The sequence below is a fragment of the Hipposideros armiger genome, unplaced genomic scaffold, assembly GCF_001890085.2.
Source record: "Hipposideros armiger isolate ML-2016 unplaced genomic scaffold, ASM189008v1 scaffold_87, whole genome shotgun sequence".
Taxonomy (NCBI): Eukaryota; Metazoa; Chordata; class Mammalia; order Chiroptera; family Hipposideridae; genus Hipposideros; species Hipposideros armiger.
Window position 1 is genome coordinate 858,653 of NW_017731437.1, and position 15,453 is coordinate 874,105.

The 15,453-nt window shown below is 62.1% G+C and overlaps 1 protein-coding gene across 1 annotated transcript in view; it reads left to right on the forward strand.

The window, feature by feature from the left end:
- Positions 1 to 15,447, forward strand: part of MYO15B (myosin XVB) — a 32,282-nt gene extending 16,835 nt beyond the window's left edge. The window contains exons 21-63 of the mRNA XM_019644233.1: positions 22 to 115; positions 776 to 832; positions 1,151 to 1,208; positions 1,440 to 1,570; positions 2,207 to 2,302; positions 2,426 to 2,661; positions 2,749 to 2,927; positions 3,140 to 3,212; positions 3,660 to 3,821; positions 4,047 to 4,147; positions 4,255 to 4,331; positions 4,455 to 4,539; positions 4,737 to 4,835; positions 4,983 to 5,098; positions 5,201 to 5,392; positions 5,599 to 5,674; positions 5,843 to 5,965; positions 6,021 to 6,255; positions 6,333 to 6,423; positions 6,542 to 6,758; positions 7,235 to 7,347; positions 7,572 to 7,631; positions 8,194 to 8,269; positions 8,402 to 8,520; positions 8,722 to 8,840; positions 8,911 to 9,052; positions 9,316 to 9,427; positions 9,539 to 9,714; positions 10,124 to 10,266; positions 10,425 to 10,488; positions 10,581 to 10,653; positions 11,056 to 11,132; positions 12,461 to 12,537; positions 12,624 to 12,739; positions 12,832 to 12,926; positions 13,027 to 13,104; positions 13,213 to 13,309; positions 13,443 to 13,588; positions 13,764 to 13,879; positions 14,175 to 14,308; positions 14,495 to 14,628; positions 14,741 to 14,881; positions 15,052 to 15,447. Coding sequence (XP_019499778.1) covers positions 22 to 115; positions 776 to 832; positions 1,151 to 1,208; positions 1,440 to 1,570; positions 2,207 to 2,302; positions 2,426 to 2,661; positions 2,749 to 2,927; positions 3,140 to 3,212; positions 3,660 to 3,821; positions 4,047 to 4,147; positions 4,255 to 4,331; positions 4,455 to 4,539; positions 4,737 to 4,835; positions 4,983 to 5,098; positions 5,201 to 5,392; positions 5,599 to 5,674; positions 5,843 to 5,965; positions 6,021 to 6,255; positions 6,333 to 6,423; positions 6,542 to 6,758; positions 7,235 to 7,347; positions 7,572 to 7,631; positions 8,194 to 8,269; positions 8,402 to 8,520; positions 8,722 to 8,840; positions 8,911 to 9,052; positions 9,316 to 9,427; positions 9,539 to 9,714; positions 10,124 to 10,266; positions 10,425 to 10,488; positions 10,581 to 10,653; positions 11,056 to 11,132; positions 12,461 to 12,537; positions 12,624 to 12,739; positions 12,832 to 12,926; positions 13,027 to 13,104; positions 13,213 to 13,309; positions 13,443 to 13,588; positions 13,764 to 13,879; positions 14,175 to 14,308; positions 14,495 to 14,628; positions 14,741 to 14,881; positions 15,052 to 15,111 — 4,966 coding nt within the window. The 3' untranslated portion in view covers positions 15,112 to 15,447. The remainder of the gene's footprint in view (positions 1 to 21; positions 116 to 775; positions 833 to 1,150; positions 1,209 to 1,439; positions 1,571 to 2,206; positions 2,303 to 2,425; positions 2,662 to 2,748; positions 2,928 to 3,139; positions 3,213 to 3,659; positions 3,822 to 4,046; positions 4,148 to 4,254; positions 4,332 to 4,454; positions 4,540 to 4,736; positions 4,836 to 4,982; positions 5,099 to 5,200; positions 5,393 to 5,598; positions 5,675 to 5,842; positions 5,966 to 6,020; positions 6,256 to 6,332; positions 6,424 to 6,541; positions 6,759 to 7,234; positions 7,348 to 7,571; positions 7,632 to 8,193; positions 8,270 to 8,401; positions 8,521 to 8,721; positions 8,841 to 8,910; positions 9,053 to 9,315; positions 9,428 to 9,538; positions 9,715 to 10,123; positions 10,267 to 10,424; positions 10,489 to 10,580; positions 10,654 to 11,055; positions 11,133 to 12,460; positions 12,538 to 12,623; positions 12,740 to 12,831; positions 12,927 to 13,026; positions 13,105 to 13,212; positions 13,310 to 13,442; positions 13,589 to 13,763; positions 13,880 to 14,174; positions 14,309 to 14,494; positions 14,629 to 14,740; positions 14,882 to 15,051) is intronic.
- The last annotated feature ends 6 nt before the right edge of the window (positions 15,448 to 15,453 follow it).

Genomic DNA, 15,453 nt, shown 5'->3' on the forward strand with positions numbered 1-15,453 from the left:
ACTCCCCTTCCCGGCTTTCAGGAAGCGTTACCTCCGGCGGCGGGCAGCTCTGGGACAGCTGAACACCATCCTGCTGGTGGCCCGGCCCCTGCTCTGGAGACGGCAGAGACTGCAGGTGAGGCGTTTGGGCGGGGCTCCTGCCCAGGGTGGAAGCAGGCGCCTTGCTGCCCAAGCTGGCCGAACCCTGACAGCGTCCACCCTCCTAGCCCAACCACACAAGGTCAAGGCCTCAGAGACCATTGCTGGTTTAGCTCTTTCCACTTCTGTCTGCCTGGCCAGCGTAGGCTGGGGCGTCCGGGGGTCATTCCCTTCCTTCATCCCTGCCTGTCCCTCAGACCCACTGATCCCTCCCTGCCTAAGGTGTCTTTCCATCTGTCTAGCCCTCCCTTGGGCTCACCTGCTCCCCTCTCTTACCTGATGACTCCAATTGGAGGGCCATAAAGCAGCTCAAAGTTCAGTGCCCACATACTGCTCCTCTCTCTGGCCCCTCCCTGGCTGGACTTTGTCCTTGTCCCCTGGGACCATTCCTTCCTGTCTTCCTGCCCTCTTCCTAGTGCCCTGGCAGTGACGCCCACAGCACTAAGGCTGGTGAGGGTTCTGAGGGGCTGGGGACAGGCAGCTGGCCCCTCTGGGTCTGTGTTTGTTCCTCCGCTGGTGCCGGGGCCTCCAGAGGGCGGGAAGGGGCAGCTGAACTGCCAAGCTGGGGAGGAGCCGCTAGGAGGCTCGTGGTGGCTTCTCACGGGGATGTCACCCCTTCCTGTGTCTCCCCTGACAGCTTGGGCATTGGCGTGGCTGGCACGGCGGCAGGGCCTCCGAGAACATGTCAAGCATGGTAGGTGGCCTGGAAGCTGGAGGGTGTCACTGGGTTACGAACCTGCTGAACCTGGCACAGCTTGAGGGGGAGCATGGGGCCGCAGGGGTGCCAACATGGGTCCTGTCCCTCACGGGCATCTGTTGTGCACCCTGAGAAGAGGCCTGGGGTGCCCTTGGTTTCCCTTTGAGGGCTCCTGGGGAAGGAGTATGACAGTATGACTGTCCAGGGTCAGAATCCTTGGTCTTTGGAGGGGATGTTTATAGACCTGGGGTAAGGAGGGACATTGGGTGCCTGTGCCCAGCCCTTAGTATCTGGTCAATTGCTCCTCCCTGCCAGGAGCTGGGACGCTTAGAGATCCCGGCCGAGCTGGCCGTCATGCTGAGGACAGCAGAAGGTGAGCCTTGACTGGTGTTGCTCTTGCTGTGACCCCTCCCCTGGTCCCTTTACTGTGCAGAGGGTCTGTCCCTGTGGTCCCTCCCTCTGATGCTCTGGGCTCCCCTGAGCGCGCTGCCCAGCTCCCTCTGCCTGTGGCTGGTTGCTGATGGTGATGGCTAGAGGCAGAGGCAGTACCAGAGCCAGGTACCTAACCTGGGCATTTCTGTGCTGCTTCTGGTGCTGTCCCCAGGCCGTCAGCAGACCCTGGCCCAGAGCATCACCGAGGCCATGCCCCCGGAAGTTCCTGCTCAGTACAGCCTCACTCTCCCCCCGGATATCGACCAGTTCCCCTTCTCCAGCTTCGTCTCCAGCGGCTTTCAGGTGGGCCTCCCAAGGTTCAGCCCTTCCTGGCTGACCCTCGCAGTTCCCCAGATGTTAGTCCCCACCGGGCAGAAGCTGTCTATTCCTCTTATCTTTCCCCTCCTGTCGTGGGCTATGATACAGCTGCATTGATCAGAAAATATCCACGGAACGTAAATGACTCACTCTCTAGTGTTATTCAGATCTGCGATGCCACACTGGTGGTATTGCCCTGCTGTTGCAATAGTGTCGTTAAAGCGTGTGTAATGACCAGGGGCTATCCAGGCTCAGCGTTGGATACAAAACAGGATTCAAAACTGCACAAAGAGTATGATCCCAATTTTGTTAAAAACAATGGAGGGTACGGAGGCATGTATCTGTGCAGAGAAAGTAGAACTAAAAAGAGAGAGGCTAAAACGTTACCTGTGGTTGTATCTGGCAGTGGAGTGTTAGTGGTGGTTTTTATTCTTTATCCTTGTCCATGTTTTCTGCATGCATGGGCATCAATTTTCTAATCAGAACAAGCAATTAAGCTGCATTTTTAAGATGGTTTTCCACGCCAGTCCCTTTCCGTCTCCCAGGGTAATATTCCCATGGGTTCTCCTGGGGCTGTATCCAGCCCCTAATCAGATGCTGTGTCACCCTCCTTCCTTGCAGGAGCCAGCCCTGCCCAGCCCTGGGCAGCTGCTGGCCAAGCCCCTGACCCGGCTGGATGGTGAGAACCCTCAGCATGCCCTGGATATCAACAAGGTGGTGAGTGACACATCGGGGAGGGGACAGGATGGGTCCGTGCAGGGGCGGGACCCTGGCTCCTGGGTGTTGGCTGGGACACGGGGCCCCCAAATGTCCTGTCCTTGCCCCGCTTTGTGTCTACAGATGCTGCGGCTCCTAGGGGACGGGTCCCTGCAGCCCTGGCAGGAGCAGACCATGGGCACGTACCTGGTGAGACAGGGGCAGCGCCGGCCAGCACTGCGGGATGAGCTTTTCAGCCAGCTCGTGGCCCAGCTCTGGCACAACATGGACGAGCAGCAGAACCAGCGCGGCTGGGCCCTCATGGCCATCCTGCTCAGTGCCTTTCCCCCAATGCCCACCCTGCAGAAGCCACTGCTCAAGTAAGGGGTGTAGTGGGTGGAGGCCCGGCGGGTGGGGTCAGCGGGCCACCTTGCCCCCACAGCAGCTCTGTGCTGTCCCCCCCACAGATTTGTATCCGACCAGGCCCCCAGGGGCATGGCAGCGCTGTGCCAACACAAGCTGCTAGGGGCTCTAGAGCAGGCGTGGCTGGCCCCTGGGATCACACGGGCCCACCCGCCCAGCCAGCTCGAGTGGACAGCCGGATGGCGGCGGGGCCGAATGGCACTGGACGTCTTCACTTTCAATGGTGATGCCTGCTTCCTGCTCAGGCCTCCCCAGGCTCACAGTGGGAGCCAGCCCTCCCCCTCCCCCTCCCTGGACCCCCTTCCTGCCTCACCCCCTGTGACCCTGATCTCCCTTCTGTCCTGCTTTTGGAACCCCCATGGGGACAGCAGCCCCTTCCAGCCTGGGTGGACCCTGCTGTCTCTCACCCTCGGCCCCCACCCTGCATCCCCACAGAGGAATGCTGCTCGGCCGAGGTGGAGTCTTGGACGACGGGGGAGCAATTTGCGGGGTGGATTCTACAGAGCAGGTATGGGGGCCCCGGGGTGGGGGGCAGTGTGGCCAGCACTGACCATTGTCCCGTCCTCCTCCTGCGTCCTCGCCCCCCCAGCCCACTCTCCCACCAACCACCCCCTGCAGCGGCTCCTGAAGGCCCAAGGCCAGAGCCTGCTCCCCCAGGAATGGGGTGTGGGGATTAGTGGGCAGGGTCCAGACAGTAAATGCGAGATGGGGAGCAAGAGTGGAGATTATACCCACAGTCCAGGTTCTAATTAAATAGGTGAACAAATAAACGCGAATATCGGAGTTGATGTGTTAAGTAGGAGGGTTGTGAGTTGCAAATAAGGAAAGCTGTCTGAGCAAAATTGGGTTCCTCACCCAAGTACCTCCCCTTCCTCAGCCCCCTCCCCCTTGCCCTTTGGGGGTGGTCATCTGCCTGGCTGACCACTCCTCTACTGCACACCTCTGTCCCACCCAGAGGCCTGGAGGGGCCCCCCCGCGGCTGGTCTGTGTCACTGCACTCCAGGGACTCCTGGCATGACTTGGCTGGCTGCGACTTCGTGCTGGACCTGATCGGCCAAACAGAGGACTTAGGGGACCCGGCTGGTCCCCAAAGCTACCCCATTGCCCCCCGAAACTTGTAGGTGTTGCCCCAGCACCCCTGTCCCCAACCTGCTCCTATCCCTATCCTGTTGTAGGTGACTCCACAGCCACCCTATTATACCCTGGGGTTTATAGTTGCTGCCACAGGCCCAGCCCCCTGCCCCCAAGGGACAACCCCCACAGCAGCTTCTATACCTTGCCTCAGCCTGGGCACTACCCCCAGCCAGGGCACCCCCTTAGCTGGACCTACTGTCTCCTACAGAGCTGAGGATATCCCCCCCGCCCCCGGTGTCCAGGCTCCCTCACTACCCCCAGGTCCCCCTCCAGGTCCAGCCCCGACGCTGCCCAGCAGGAGTCACACAGGTAAGGCTGGGAGCAGGCACACCGAGGTTGGCAGAATGCTGGGAATGGGGGCATACAGGAAGCCCATGCCCCAGGCAGGTGGCACTGACCCTCCTCTGGCCCCACAGGGCAGTCCCGGGCCTCAGGGAATCTGGATGGCTTCCTAGACCACCTCTTCGAGCCAGTCCTCTCTCCAGGCCTCAGGGTGAGAGTTGTACACGCACACCCACCCCACCCTTGCCCCTACCCCACTGGGGCTCTGCGGCCCCTCCCAGCTCTCCCATGGCTCTAGCTCTGACCCTATGACCTGTGGCTTTTGTCTCTTCAGGATCTGGAGCAAGGGTGGGCTCTGAGCAGCCGAATGAAAGGAGGGGGCGCCATCGGGCCCATGCAGCAGGGCAGCTACCCCATGGGTGAGTGCGGGGCCAGACACCCATCCAGGGTCTCCCTGGCCCAGCAGCGTAGGCAGGCATGGCCTGGGAAGCCCCAGGCCTGGGGTCAGAGCTCCAGCCTGCGCCCTGGTGGCCCATACTCTTTTCTTGGCCTGGGGCTGGAGGGAGGCGGTCTTTGGGCCCAACATGGATGACCTGGGAGCACCCTGTTCCCTCAGTGTACCCAGGAATGATGCAGATGCCTGGATACCAGCCAGCCATGATGCCTGCACCCATGCCCATGATGCCAGCAGTGGGCGCAGTCCCCGCCATGCCAGGTAAGGCTGAGCTGGGTCACTGGGTCCCTTCTCAGGGAGGCACTGGAGGAGGGAGGATCTGGTCAGGGGCCCAGAGGACACATTGGGTGGAGGGCTGTGAGCTTGGCCATAGCATTCACCTGCCCTGCCCACCTGCCACACTTGCAGCCATGGTGGTGCCACCACAGCCACAGCCACAGCCACAGCCCCTGCTTACCAGTGTGGATGCAAGACAGCTGGCGACCCAGCAGCAGAATTTCATCAACCAGCAGGCGCTGATCCTGGTGAGGGTGGGCATGGCCCCCAGATTGCCTGGCAGGGACAGGTCTGTGGGGCAGGGCCAGGCCAGCGCTTACCTGGCCCACCCACTGCCCCTCCCGCTTCAGGCCCAGCAGATGACTGCCCAGGCCATGAGCCTGTCCCTGGAACAGCAGACACAGCAGCGCCAGCGCCAGGCCCAGGCCCCTGGAGCTACCTCCTCGGCCACAACTCCAGCCATCTCCCCCAAACCCAAGAAGCCCCCAGCCCCCCAGGAGGAGCCAGAGTGCGAGCTGGAGCCGGTGGGTGCCTGCCTGAGGGTGAGGAGCAGAGATCTGGCCCAGGGCGGGGCCTGGGAGAGGCAGCAGGCTTCAGGGCTCTGGGGGTGGGAGACATGGGGTTGGAGGTGTGGGAAGATACAGAAAAGATGCCATCAGGCTCCCGTCTCCGGGATTCCAGGGGTTCACTGTGAGGGTGGCGACTTGGCTGGCAGGGCTGCTCCTTCACTTCCCCTTTCTGACAGCAGGAGACCTCACAGGAGGAACACAAGCCCCAGCGGCCCAAGAGCTTCCAGCAGAAACGCGACTATTTCCAGCAAATCGGTGAGGGAGCCTGGGGTGGCAGGCCCACGCAGAAGCTCGGTCAGCACCCCAGCCCAGCCAGGGGGCGGTAGGGTGCACTCTACTCCCCTGGGTCAGTGTGACCTATCCAGGAGCATGGAAGGTCAGGCCAGGTGGAGGGTGACAGACAGGCCATCTGGTCACTTACAGGGCAGCAGCAGATCAAGGTGAAGATGGTAAAGCCTCCTGCCAAGGTGCAGATCCCCCAAGGGGAGGAACAGGAGGACCAGGAGGAGGCGGAGCCCAGCACAGGTGGCGGGGAGACGGGGGAGGGCTGGACTTGACCGTTCTGCACAGGGTCTCACGTATTTCCTGTTCTCCTGGTCAGTGCCTTCCCCTCCTCCGCCCTCGGTAGGGAAGAAGCCACTGACACAAGGTGGGGCCAGGGCTGCTCGGGAGGCTGAGGCTGAACCGGCCAGGAAGGCGGTGCCGGGAGGGCCTGAGGTGGTGCGCAGCTCCGTCCAGCCACCCAGGAAGGCAGAGCCCAGCAGGGAGATCCGAAACATCATCCGCATGTACCAGAGCCGCCCAGGCCCCGTACCTATGCCTGTACAGCCGTCCAGGTGGGCCTGGGCGTGGCCAGCACTGCCCACTCCCCGGGGAGTCACCCTGCGGACTCCTGACCTCTTCCCTCTCTCAGGAAGCCCGCCACAACGTTCCTAAAGAAAAACAACCCGAAGGACGAGGCTCTGGCGAAGCTGGGGATCAGTGATGCCCACTCGCCCACCTCGGTGAGGCCCGTCCCATCCCGTCCAGGGCATGGCTCCTCCATTCGGGAGTCCAAGGCTCTCGGGGGTCAACTTGGCCTTCCCCAGACACAGCTGGTGTGCGTTCTCTGTGCCTCCACAGACACGGTCCCCCAGCCCAGGGAAGGGTCCCCCACCACCTGTGGCCCCTCGAACCAAGTCTCCACCACGGCCCGGGACCTCCAAATCCATCAGGGAGAAGCAGGGGCCCCTTCGGGAGCTGTTTGGCCAGACCCCACCCACTGCCCGGGCACCCCCACCTCCACCAGCACCCCCACTGCCTCCACCTGGGGACCCGGGGACTCCTTCAGCTGAGCCTCGTGGTAAGGAACCCCACATCCCCACGCAGTGGGCTTCCTTGGGATGGGGGTACGATTCCCAGCAGACTCTTGGCGCTCATGGCTGGGATCAGCTGCTCGGGCTTCTGGACTTTGGAGCCACAGGTGAAGAGCCCCACTTCCGCATTCCCCTCCCAGGGCGGGGCCTGGCCACCCCCGGGGCCTGTGTGGTACCGAGGGACTGTCACACACAGGGTGTTGTCCTTGATGTGGACCTGGAGGCTCCAACAGGAATTTAGAGGCGCAGCTGACGTGGTCAGGGAGGGCCCATGCATGTCAGGGACAGCGGGGAAAGTCCGAGACAGGAGACGGAGGCAGGAGGTGGGCCTGTGGGCGGGAGAGAGGCAGCGGAGGCTGAGCGAGCTGCTCCAGGGAGATGGGGGTCTTCTCTGTCTGAGCCCCCATTATTCTGGCTTTGGCTGCTCTTCAGCTGACGCCCACACCCCTCCCTCTGCCAGGCTGTATGGAGTCCATGGGGGACGAGGGGACCCGCACCCAGCTGCTCGTGCCCTCTGGCAGCGTGAGCTTCTCCTACGCCAGTGTGCCCTGGAGGCTGTTCCTACGCAAGGAGGTGGGCACGAGGGCCGGGCCGTAGCCTGACCTCTCTCTGGGCTGGGGACAGGGCAGCAGGCTGTGGGAAGACCCAGCCTCAGACCCCAGTCTCTGCTCCCCACACACAAACACTACCCACCTCCCCAGGCCAGGCTTTCTGTCTGACCTGGGAGACAGAGGTGGGGCAGGACGGGGCTGGGCGGGGCACCATGTCGCCTCTCACTCTCCCATGCCCTCCTCCAGGTCTTCTACCCCCGGGAGACCTTCAGCCATCCTTACAGTCTCAGGCTCCTCTGTGAGCAGGTGAGAGCCCAGCCCACCTGCAACAGGTACCGACAGACCACACCTACACCTGGGCCAGGCAACCGCCAGTGCGAGGGGCCCAGTAAACAGCCAGCGCCGATGGGGCGTGCGCTGTGTTTTGAGCCCTGGCTTCCTTTATGTAAGCCTCATGACATCCCTACGAGTAAGGACCATTGCTGGCCTATAAAAAGGATTGAAACTAAGGCGTATACAGTACCCAACACAGGCTCCAGCACACGGCGGGCGCTCACTAGTGCCTGTTCCTTTGTCATCTCTGGATGCTCCCAGGAACACGCCTGTCCCCCAGATCTACAGTAGACCCCCCTCCCCCCACTAAGTTCTGCTTCTTCAGAGAAACTTATCTCCACTGACCGAGTAACAGCAGGCAGTTAGGGGAGGCAGGTGGGAACCTGGACTACTGAGACCCTGGGTTTGGAAGTCCCACATCCCTTGCTGCTCCAGCTACGCCCACGGGCTCTCTGGCTTTTCCCCTGTGCGTGGCTGCTTCTGTGCTGAGCACTGGCATCAGGACCAGGTGGTGACCACCTGGCTCTGTCCCCAGATCCTGAGGGACACCTTTGCCGAGTCCTGCCTCCGGATCTCCCAGGACGAGCGGCGCAAAATGAAAGACCTGCTGGGTATGGTCCAGGGACCCTGCAGTCAAGGAGCTGGAGTGCGGGGGGCTGGGCCTGCCCAGAGGGAGGGAGCAAACTCTGGGGTCCCCCCTGTGAGGGAGGCTGAGGACAGTCTGGGACTGTCACTGCCCACAGGAGACCTGGAGGTGGGTCTGGACTCACTCGTCACCACTGAAGACAGTGTGAAGAAGCGCATTGTGGTGGCCGCCAGGGACAACTGGGCCAATTACTTCTCCCGCATCTTCCCCGTCTCGGTCAGTGAGGTGGGGGTAGGGCTGGGGTGGCAGCACCCCAGCCTGGGTCCCAGCACGCAGCCTGGGCCTTCTGCAGCAGGAATGAAAGCTGGGCTGGGGGGAGTGGAAGGACCAAAACAGTGTGGGCCCTGAGCAGCCCCAGGGCATCTTGGCTGGTGGAAGGGACCCAGCAACCGGTCTGTGACCCCACCTTGTGGGCAGGGCGAGAGTGGCAGCGATGTGCAGCTGCTGGGTGTGTCCCACCGCGGGCTGAGACTGCTCAAGGTGACCCAAGCCCCCAGCGTCTTTCCCGACCAGCTGAAGACTCTCCGCTCATACAGGTGAGCCTCGGCTGTGGGGGTAGCGGGCTGGAGAGATGGCCCCCAGCTCACGCCCCCACCCTGTGCACAGTTTTGCGGAGGTGCTGGGCGTGGAGTGCCGGGGCAGCTCCACCCTGGAGCTGTCGCTGAAGAGTGAGCAGCTGGTGCTGCACACAGCCCGGGCGAGTGCCATCAAGGCCATGGTTGAGCTGTTCCTGAGTGAGCTCAAGAAGGCAAGCGGGGAGTGGGGGGTTGCCCAGGTAGGGGGCCTCCACCAATGCTGCATGGCGCCCTCTCTGGGTTGGCTCATCTCGGGGCTGTCAGCCAAGCTCCCTCAAGCTGCCAAGGGTGGGGTTGGGAGTCCCGGGTATGTCCCTGGAATTCTGGGGTGCTCAGGTGAGAATGAGCTAGTGGAAGGGGGAGCAGGTGGGTCGGGCAGGACAGGGCTCGCAGGTAGGCTGGCTGTTCCCTCGCTTGCTCACCCTCCTGCCTGCAGGACTCTGGCTACGTCATTGCCCTGCGAAGCTACATCACTGATGACCACAGCCTCCTCAGTTTCCACCGTGGGGACCTCATCAAGCTGTTGCCAGTGGCCACGCTGGAGCCAGGTATTCCCCAGGGGCAAGCAGTCCGCTGACACAGGGAGGGCAGCGTGAGGCGGAGCCTCTGAGGGGCGGAGAGGCCAGGTGGGTGAGGCGCCGTCCGTGGATGCCTTCCAGGCTGGCACTTTGGCTCCATCGGGGGCCGTTCCGGACTCTTTCCTGCCGACATCGTGCAGCCAGCTGCTGCTCCAGACTTTTCCTTCTCACGGGAGCAGAGGAGTGGCCAGAACAAGAGTCAGCTGCAGCGCAGAGAGCCGGGGCCGGGGCCGGCTTCGTGGGAGAGGGCGTTGGAGGTGAGGGAGGCGGGAGAGGTGGACGCAAGACCTACCTAGGAGTCAAGGAAGGAAAGGGCTCGAATGTCCCAGAGCAGCAAGGACCCTCCTGCTGCTGGGTGGACAGAGCTGATGCCGCCCCTTGGCCCTCTCCCTGTTTCCTGCCTTGTCTCCCCAGCAAGACTGTGAGCTCCCTGCAGGCAGGGCCTGTGCTGTCTGCCCCTTGTGTGTCTGTCCCTTATCATACTTAGTTCCGTGCTGCCTTAGAAGATGCTCAATAAAAAGCCCTTGACTTTCCTGACTTCTGCTGGTGTGCTCACTACAGCCGCCCAGCCTGCTCCTCTAGGGTTGGGCTGGGGTGGGGGCTGGGGCAGGGCCTCTGGGCAGGCCAGTGGGCGGTCAGGTGGCACCAGGTCTCCTATGCTCCCAGGGTCCCACCCGCCCCCAGAGCCGGGCACACAGTGACAAGTCGGAGGCCACCAACCTACCCTTCTCTGTGGCCTCTGCCTCTCAGCCTATGGGCTACACCATGCAGGAGTTTGCCCTGCAATACTTCCGGATGCCCAAGACCTTGTGAGTACCCTGGGCCCAGCCCTCTGTCCGCAATCTCCCGGAAGTGGGCCTCCCTGCTCAGAGCCACCAGGCCAGTGCTCTTAGCACCCTCCCTACATAGCCTGGGATGTGGCCAGAGGACCGAGCAAGCAGGCCTGTCCTCCTCTCTGCCCCCTCAGGCTGGACCAGGCAAGTGGAGGTGCTAAAGGGAAGGCCACGGCCAGCCTGGTGCAGTACACAAAGGTAGGGGGACAGGTGGGGAGGAGTCGGGCCAGTCGACCTGCCTTCTGGCCTCCGTGGCCCCCAGGCCCACAGCACAGCCTCTTTGGCTACAGGCTCCCATCCAGGAATCGCTCATCAGCCTTAGTGATGAGGACACGAACAGGCAGGCTGTGGAAAGCTTCCAGGGTGAGTGGCCATCCTGGGTCCCCAAGTCTGCGGTGCCTTGGACCTAGGTGCCTGGTCGCCATCTCCCCTTGAGTTTGCCAACTCCAGGTAGCTCACTGATGGTCCCTATGCCCCCATGGCCCTTACCCACTTCTACTTCCACCTAAGGGGTAATGGATCGTGTGGCGTCTGGGCTGGAAGGCAGCAGTGGGTCCAGTTCACTGGGCTCCGTGTGGGGTTGCAGGCACCCATAGAATCTGAGCCTTGTCTCCTCGTTGGTAAAGCTGGGATGGCCGCTCTGCCTGGCTCACACACATTTTGAGAGCAAGGCATGAGATGGCAGGAGAAGCCCCTGTGTGGTGAGAGCGCAAGCCAGGGCCGGGCCCCCAGCCCGGCTTCCCACACTTCTCATCCTGCCTGCAGCTCTGATGCAATTTATGGGGGACCAGTCTAAACCCCGGGGCAAGGATGAGATGGAGCTCGTCTACGAGCTGCTGAAGGTGAGCAAGAGCTGTGTGTGCTGGAAGCTGGGGGCGGCGGGGGGGACACAGTGAGTCCTAAGGGTGCCTTCCTGTTCTGCCTGGGCCTGAGTGGGAGCCCCCTCCCTTGGTCACTATTCATTTGAATCATCCAAAAGTATTTATTCAGCATGTACTATATGCTGGGGGCATGGCGGTGAGCCAAGCAGGCTAAGTCCCTGCAGAACTTACCATCTTGTGTGAGGAGACAGTAAACCACGATGCAGTGTGTCTGGGAGTAAAATGTGCCATGGGAAGTAAAGCAGGGGAAGCGGCTGCTATAGTGCCGAAGGCTTGGTGACAGGGTGACACTGGAGCAGAGATCTGAAGGAAGCAAGGGAGTAAAGGCATGTATGCACTGGGGGCAGCACATGTGGACAGAGAGAGGGGCAGGGGTGACAGTCCTGATGACAGGGTGAGCCTTAGCACCAGCAAGGCCAGCATGGCTGGAGCCCAGTGAGCTACAGGGAGAGTGGAGGATGCAGGCTGGGAGGGACAGTGGGTCACTGTCATGGCAGGCCTTGCGAACCATTGGCAGGACTTTGATTTTTTCAAGAGAGATGTGGCTTGTGTTTCCCGGGGTCGCTCTGGCTGTTGCTTGCTACTCTGGGGGCGTAAGCACTAAAGGAGGTGATTGAAATGATCCCAGGTGAAAGGAGGTGCTGGTGTGGACCCAGAGGAGGCAGCAGAGGACAAAAGACTTAGAGGAGCGGATTTGTGAGGAACTGCATGTGGGGTGTAAGAGAGGGGCCAAGGATGCCACTGAGGCCTTGGCCAGAGCAATGACCGTCTTTGCTTAGGAAGCCTGAGGGAGGAGTGGGTCTGGGCTGGTGGAAGTTTCAGAGGTGAAGCCTGAAGTCCCAGACTTCCAAGAGGAGGGCCTGGGGTTCAAGGGAAAAGTTTGGGCTGGAGGCAGGTACCAGGGTCACCAGCAGATGGAAGCAGCTGAGAGCATCAGGGAGCGAGTGTAGGCAGAGGCCCAAGAGCACAACAGCCCTTAGAGATCAAGGAGATAAGGGGAGCCAGCAGAGGTGACTAAGACAGAGGGACCAGAGAAGGCGGAGGACAGGCCGAGCTCGGCCCAGAAGATGAAGACAGTGGTTTGCAGAATGACCAGTTGTGCAGATGCTGTTATGCCGAGTGAGATAAAGACTGAGAGATGACCACCGGGCTGCCACCTCGCCTTGGCCCCCAGCCCACAGCCCTTAGCAGGATTTGTCCCTGACTTCAGACCCCATGCCATCATCCCTCACTCCATCACACAACAGCTCTGCCCTCCCCCACTGCCTCTGCCCTTCCTGTCACCACAGCTGTGTCGTGAGAAGGAGAACCTCAGGGATGAGATTTACTGCCAGGTCATCAAGCAGGTCACGGGACACCCCCAGCCGTGAGTGTGGGGGACTCGTGGGGAGGGGCAGCAGGCATCCCACTGCTGTGGTCCTGCAGGCTGAGCCCAGGCTCCCTGCCCTGCAGGGAACTCTGTGCTCGAGGCTGGCGCTTCCTCAGCCTCCTCACTGGCTTCTTCCCCCCGTCATCCACGCTGATGCCCTACGTGACCAAGTTTCTGCAAGATTCAGGCCAGAGTCAAGGTGCCTCTGGGAGGGGCTTCCAGGCTGGGGGCGTGGCTGCTTGGGGAGGGGTTTGGAGATGTTCGTGACCCCAGCCTGGCTCCTCCCTGCAGAGCTGGCCCGGACTAGCCAGGAGCACCTCCAGCGCACAGTCAAATATGGGGGCCGCCGGCGGCTGCCCGCCCCGGGTGAAATGCAGGCTTTCCTGGTACTGGGGGTATAGGTGGCTGGGCATCCTGGTGCTCCCTGTCGGGGGGAGGCTGGGGCCGCTGTCCACCGGTGGACTGACCCCACCACATGCTTGGCAGAAAGGGCAGATGGTCCGCCGGCTTCTAATTCACCTGCCTGGGGGTGTGGAGTACAAGACCAACATCCAGACTTTCACAGTAAGCGCAGGGCCACCAGAGGGGCTGGGGAGAGGCAGGGAAGCTGTGGGCACCCGTTCTGGGCCCCCCCACCAGCCCCCGCCATCATGGCCCTGTCCACATGCCCAGGTGGCAGCAGAAGTGCTGGAGGAGCTGTGCGGGAAGATGGGCATCCTGGACCCTGGCGAAGTGCAGGAATTTGCCCTCTTCCTCATCAAAGGGGAAGGTGAGCCGCATGGCCAGGCTGGATTCAGGATGCCGGGTCCACCTTTGAGCCCACGAGGGAGGCAGTTCCCGCACTGGGGTGGCAGAGCTGCGGGCAGGGCTGGGCGGGCTGCAAACCCTGGCTCCCCGTGCAGGTGAGCTGGTGCGGCCCCTGTGGCCCCACGAGTATCTCAACAGCATGGTCGTGGACAAGGATGTGAGCCTGCACAGCCGGCGGCTCAGCTGGGAGAGCCGGCTGCACTTCGATAATCCCACCTACATCACCACCCACTACAACCAGGTCAGCTCCACCTGCCCCCAAGTGGCTGTGCCGCTGGCATCTGCCGCCCCCCACCACGAGTCCCAGCTTGGGCGGGGGACCTCCAAGCCCCGCTCCTCCCAAGGAGAAAGGATGGTGGCAGGAACTGGTAGGGGCTTTAGGGCACAGCTGCCCCCTCACTGACCTGCCCTCTCAGGTACAGCGGGACTACCTGCAGGGAAAGCTGGTGGTCAGCGCCCAGGAATATGCCCAAGTTGCCAGGCTGGCCGCCCTCCAGCACCTCAGCAGGGCCCACAAAGACCTCCTCTCAGAGTGAGTGCAAGATGACCCCCATACCTGTCGCTTCTCTTGTCCCTCCTGTTGCAGAGGTCCACCTCAGCACCCACCCTAAGGGCCTCTCCTTCACCCCACATCCTCCAAGGTCAAGGCCACTTGACTAATACTCCTCTTGGCCCTGTGTACACCTGCCCTCCTCACCCCAAGCTCAAGGGCAGGGACCACGCCTCATTCATGTGTCTGGGTCCCCAGTCTCACCCACAGTCGCCACTGGTTCATTTACTTAGCACCTGCTGTATGCCCGGCTTTGACTGACCTGGCTGTGTCCTAGGCAAGACCTGTTGGCTTACTTGCCGAAGCCACTGCAACAGCAGGTGAACGTGGTCACCCTAAAGGGCCTAATGGAGCAGGAGCTGAGGCAGCTGCAAGGATGCAGCTCCCAGGAAGCACAGATCAGCTTTATCGGTGGGTCTGGGGCACTGGTAACTGGGGCAGCGGCAGAAGGTGGGAGGCCCAGGAGGGAAGGGGTGAGAGTGGAGGGGCTGAGGAAACTTCTCCACCTGTCCTGTTCCTCTCACCTGACCTGGGGGCCAGGTAGGGCAGGGCCCAGGGCCCAGTAGCCAGAACCCCTGTCTTCCCCGTCCATCCCAGAGGCCGTGAGCCAGCTGCCCCTCTTCGGCTACACCGTCTACATGGTGCTTCGGGTGAGCCAGCTGGCCCTGCCCAGACCCAGCCTCCTGGGGCTGAACCGCCAGCACCTCATCTTCATGGACCCCAGCTCCCAGGTGGGCCAGGCACCTGTCCCCATGTGGGTCTGGGCACCCTTGGGTCACTCCTGTCCCACCACCCACACTGACCCCTCCCAAGAGGGCCAAGCTCTGTCTCTGCTGCCCCCAGACTCCGTGCTGCTCCATCGCCCTGAGGGATGTGCAAAGGCTCCGCGTGCTGAGCCCCCTGGAGGAAGGGGAGCCCCCTGGTCTGGAACTCAACTATGGCTCAGCTGACAGCCCTCAGACCATCTGGTTTGAGCTGCCGCAGGTGAGTGGCCAGGGCCTCTGAGCACCTGGGAAGCTGGCAAGTGTTTCACCTGGGGCTGGCATGGCCGGAGGCTGGGCCCAGGCCGATGCCCACTGCTCAGGCGTGGTGTGGGCGGGGGCAGAGGTGAGGGCTGGCTGGGAGCCCTGTCCTCACATGCCTGTGCCCGGCAGGCCCAGGAGCTGAAGCACACCATCACCTTCCTGCTGGACAGCAGCACCGCTTCCGCTTAGTGGCCTGCCTCACCCCAGAGGAAGAGCGGGCCCTCCCTGGCCCAAGTTTCATCCAGACGGTCTCCCTTGGGTGCTGTCAGCTCACTTTGCTTTGGATTTCATGGCTTGGCTGTCTGGAACCTGCCACAGCACAGCCGGGCTGGCCCACATGAAGGCCACAAAGCAGGGGCTGGTATATTGACATCAACTTGGAAAGAGAGTAATGAGACTGCTTCAGGCGGCGGGGGGTGGGGGATACAGGAACTCAGCTTGGGCCTCTGATGCTGCCCAGTGTGGGGGATATGCCCACCTGGCCCCGGCCCCGGGTCAACATCAGCATGACCCCAGACCTGACAGAAGCAG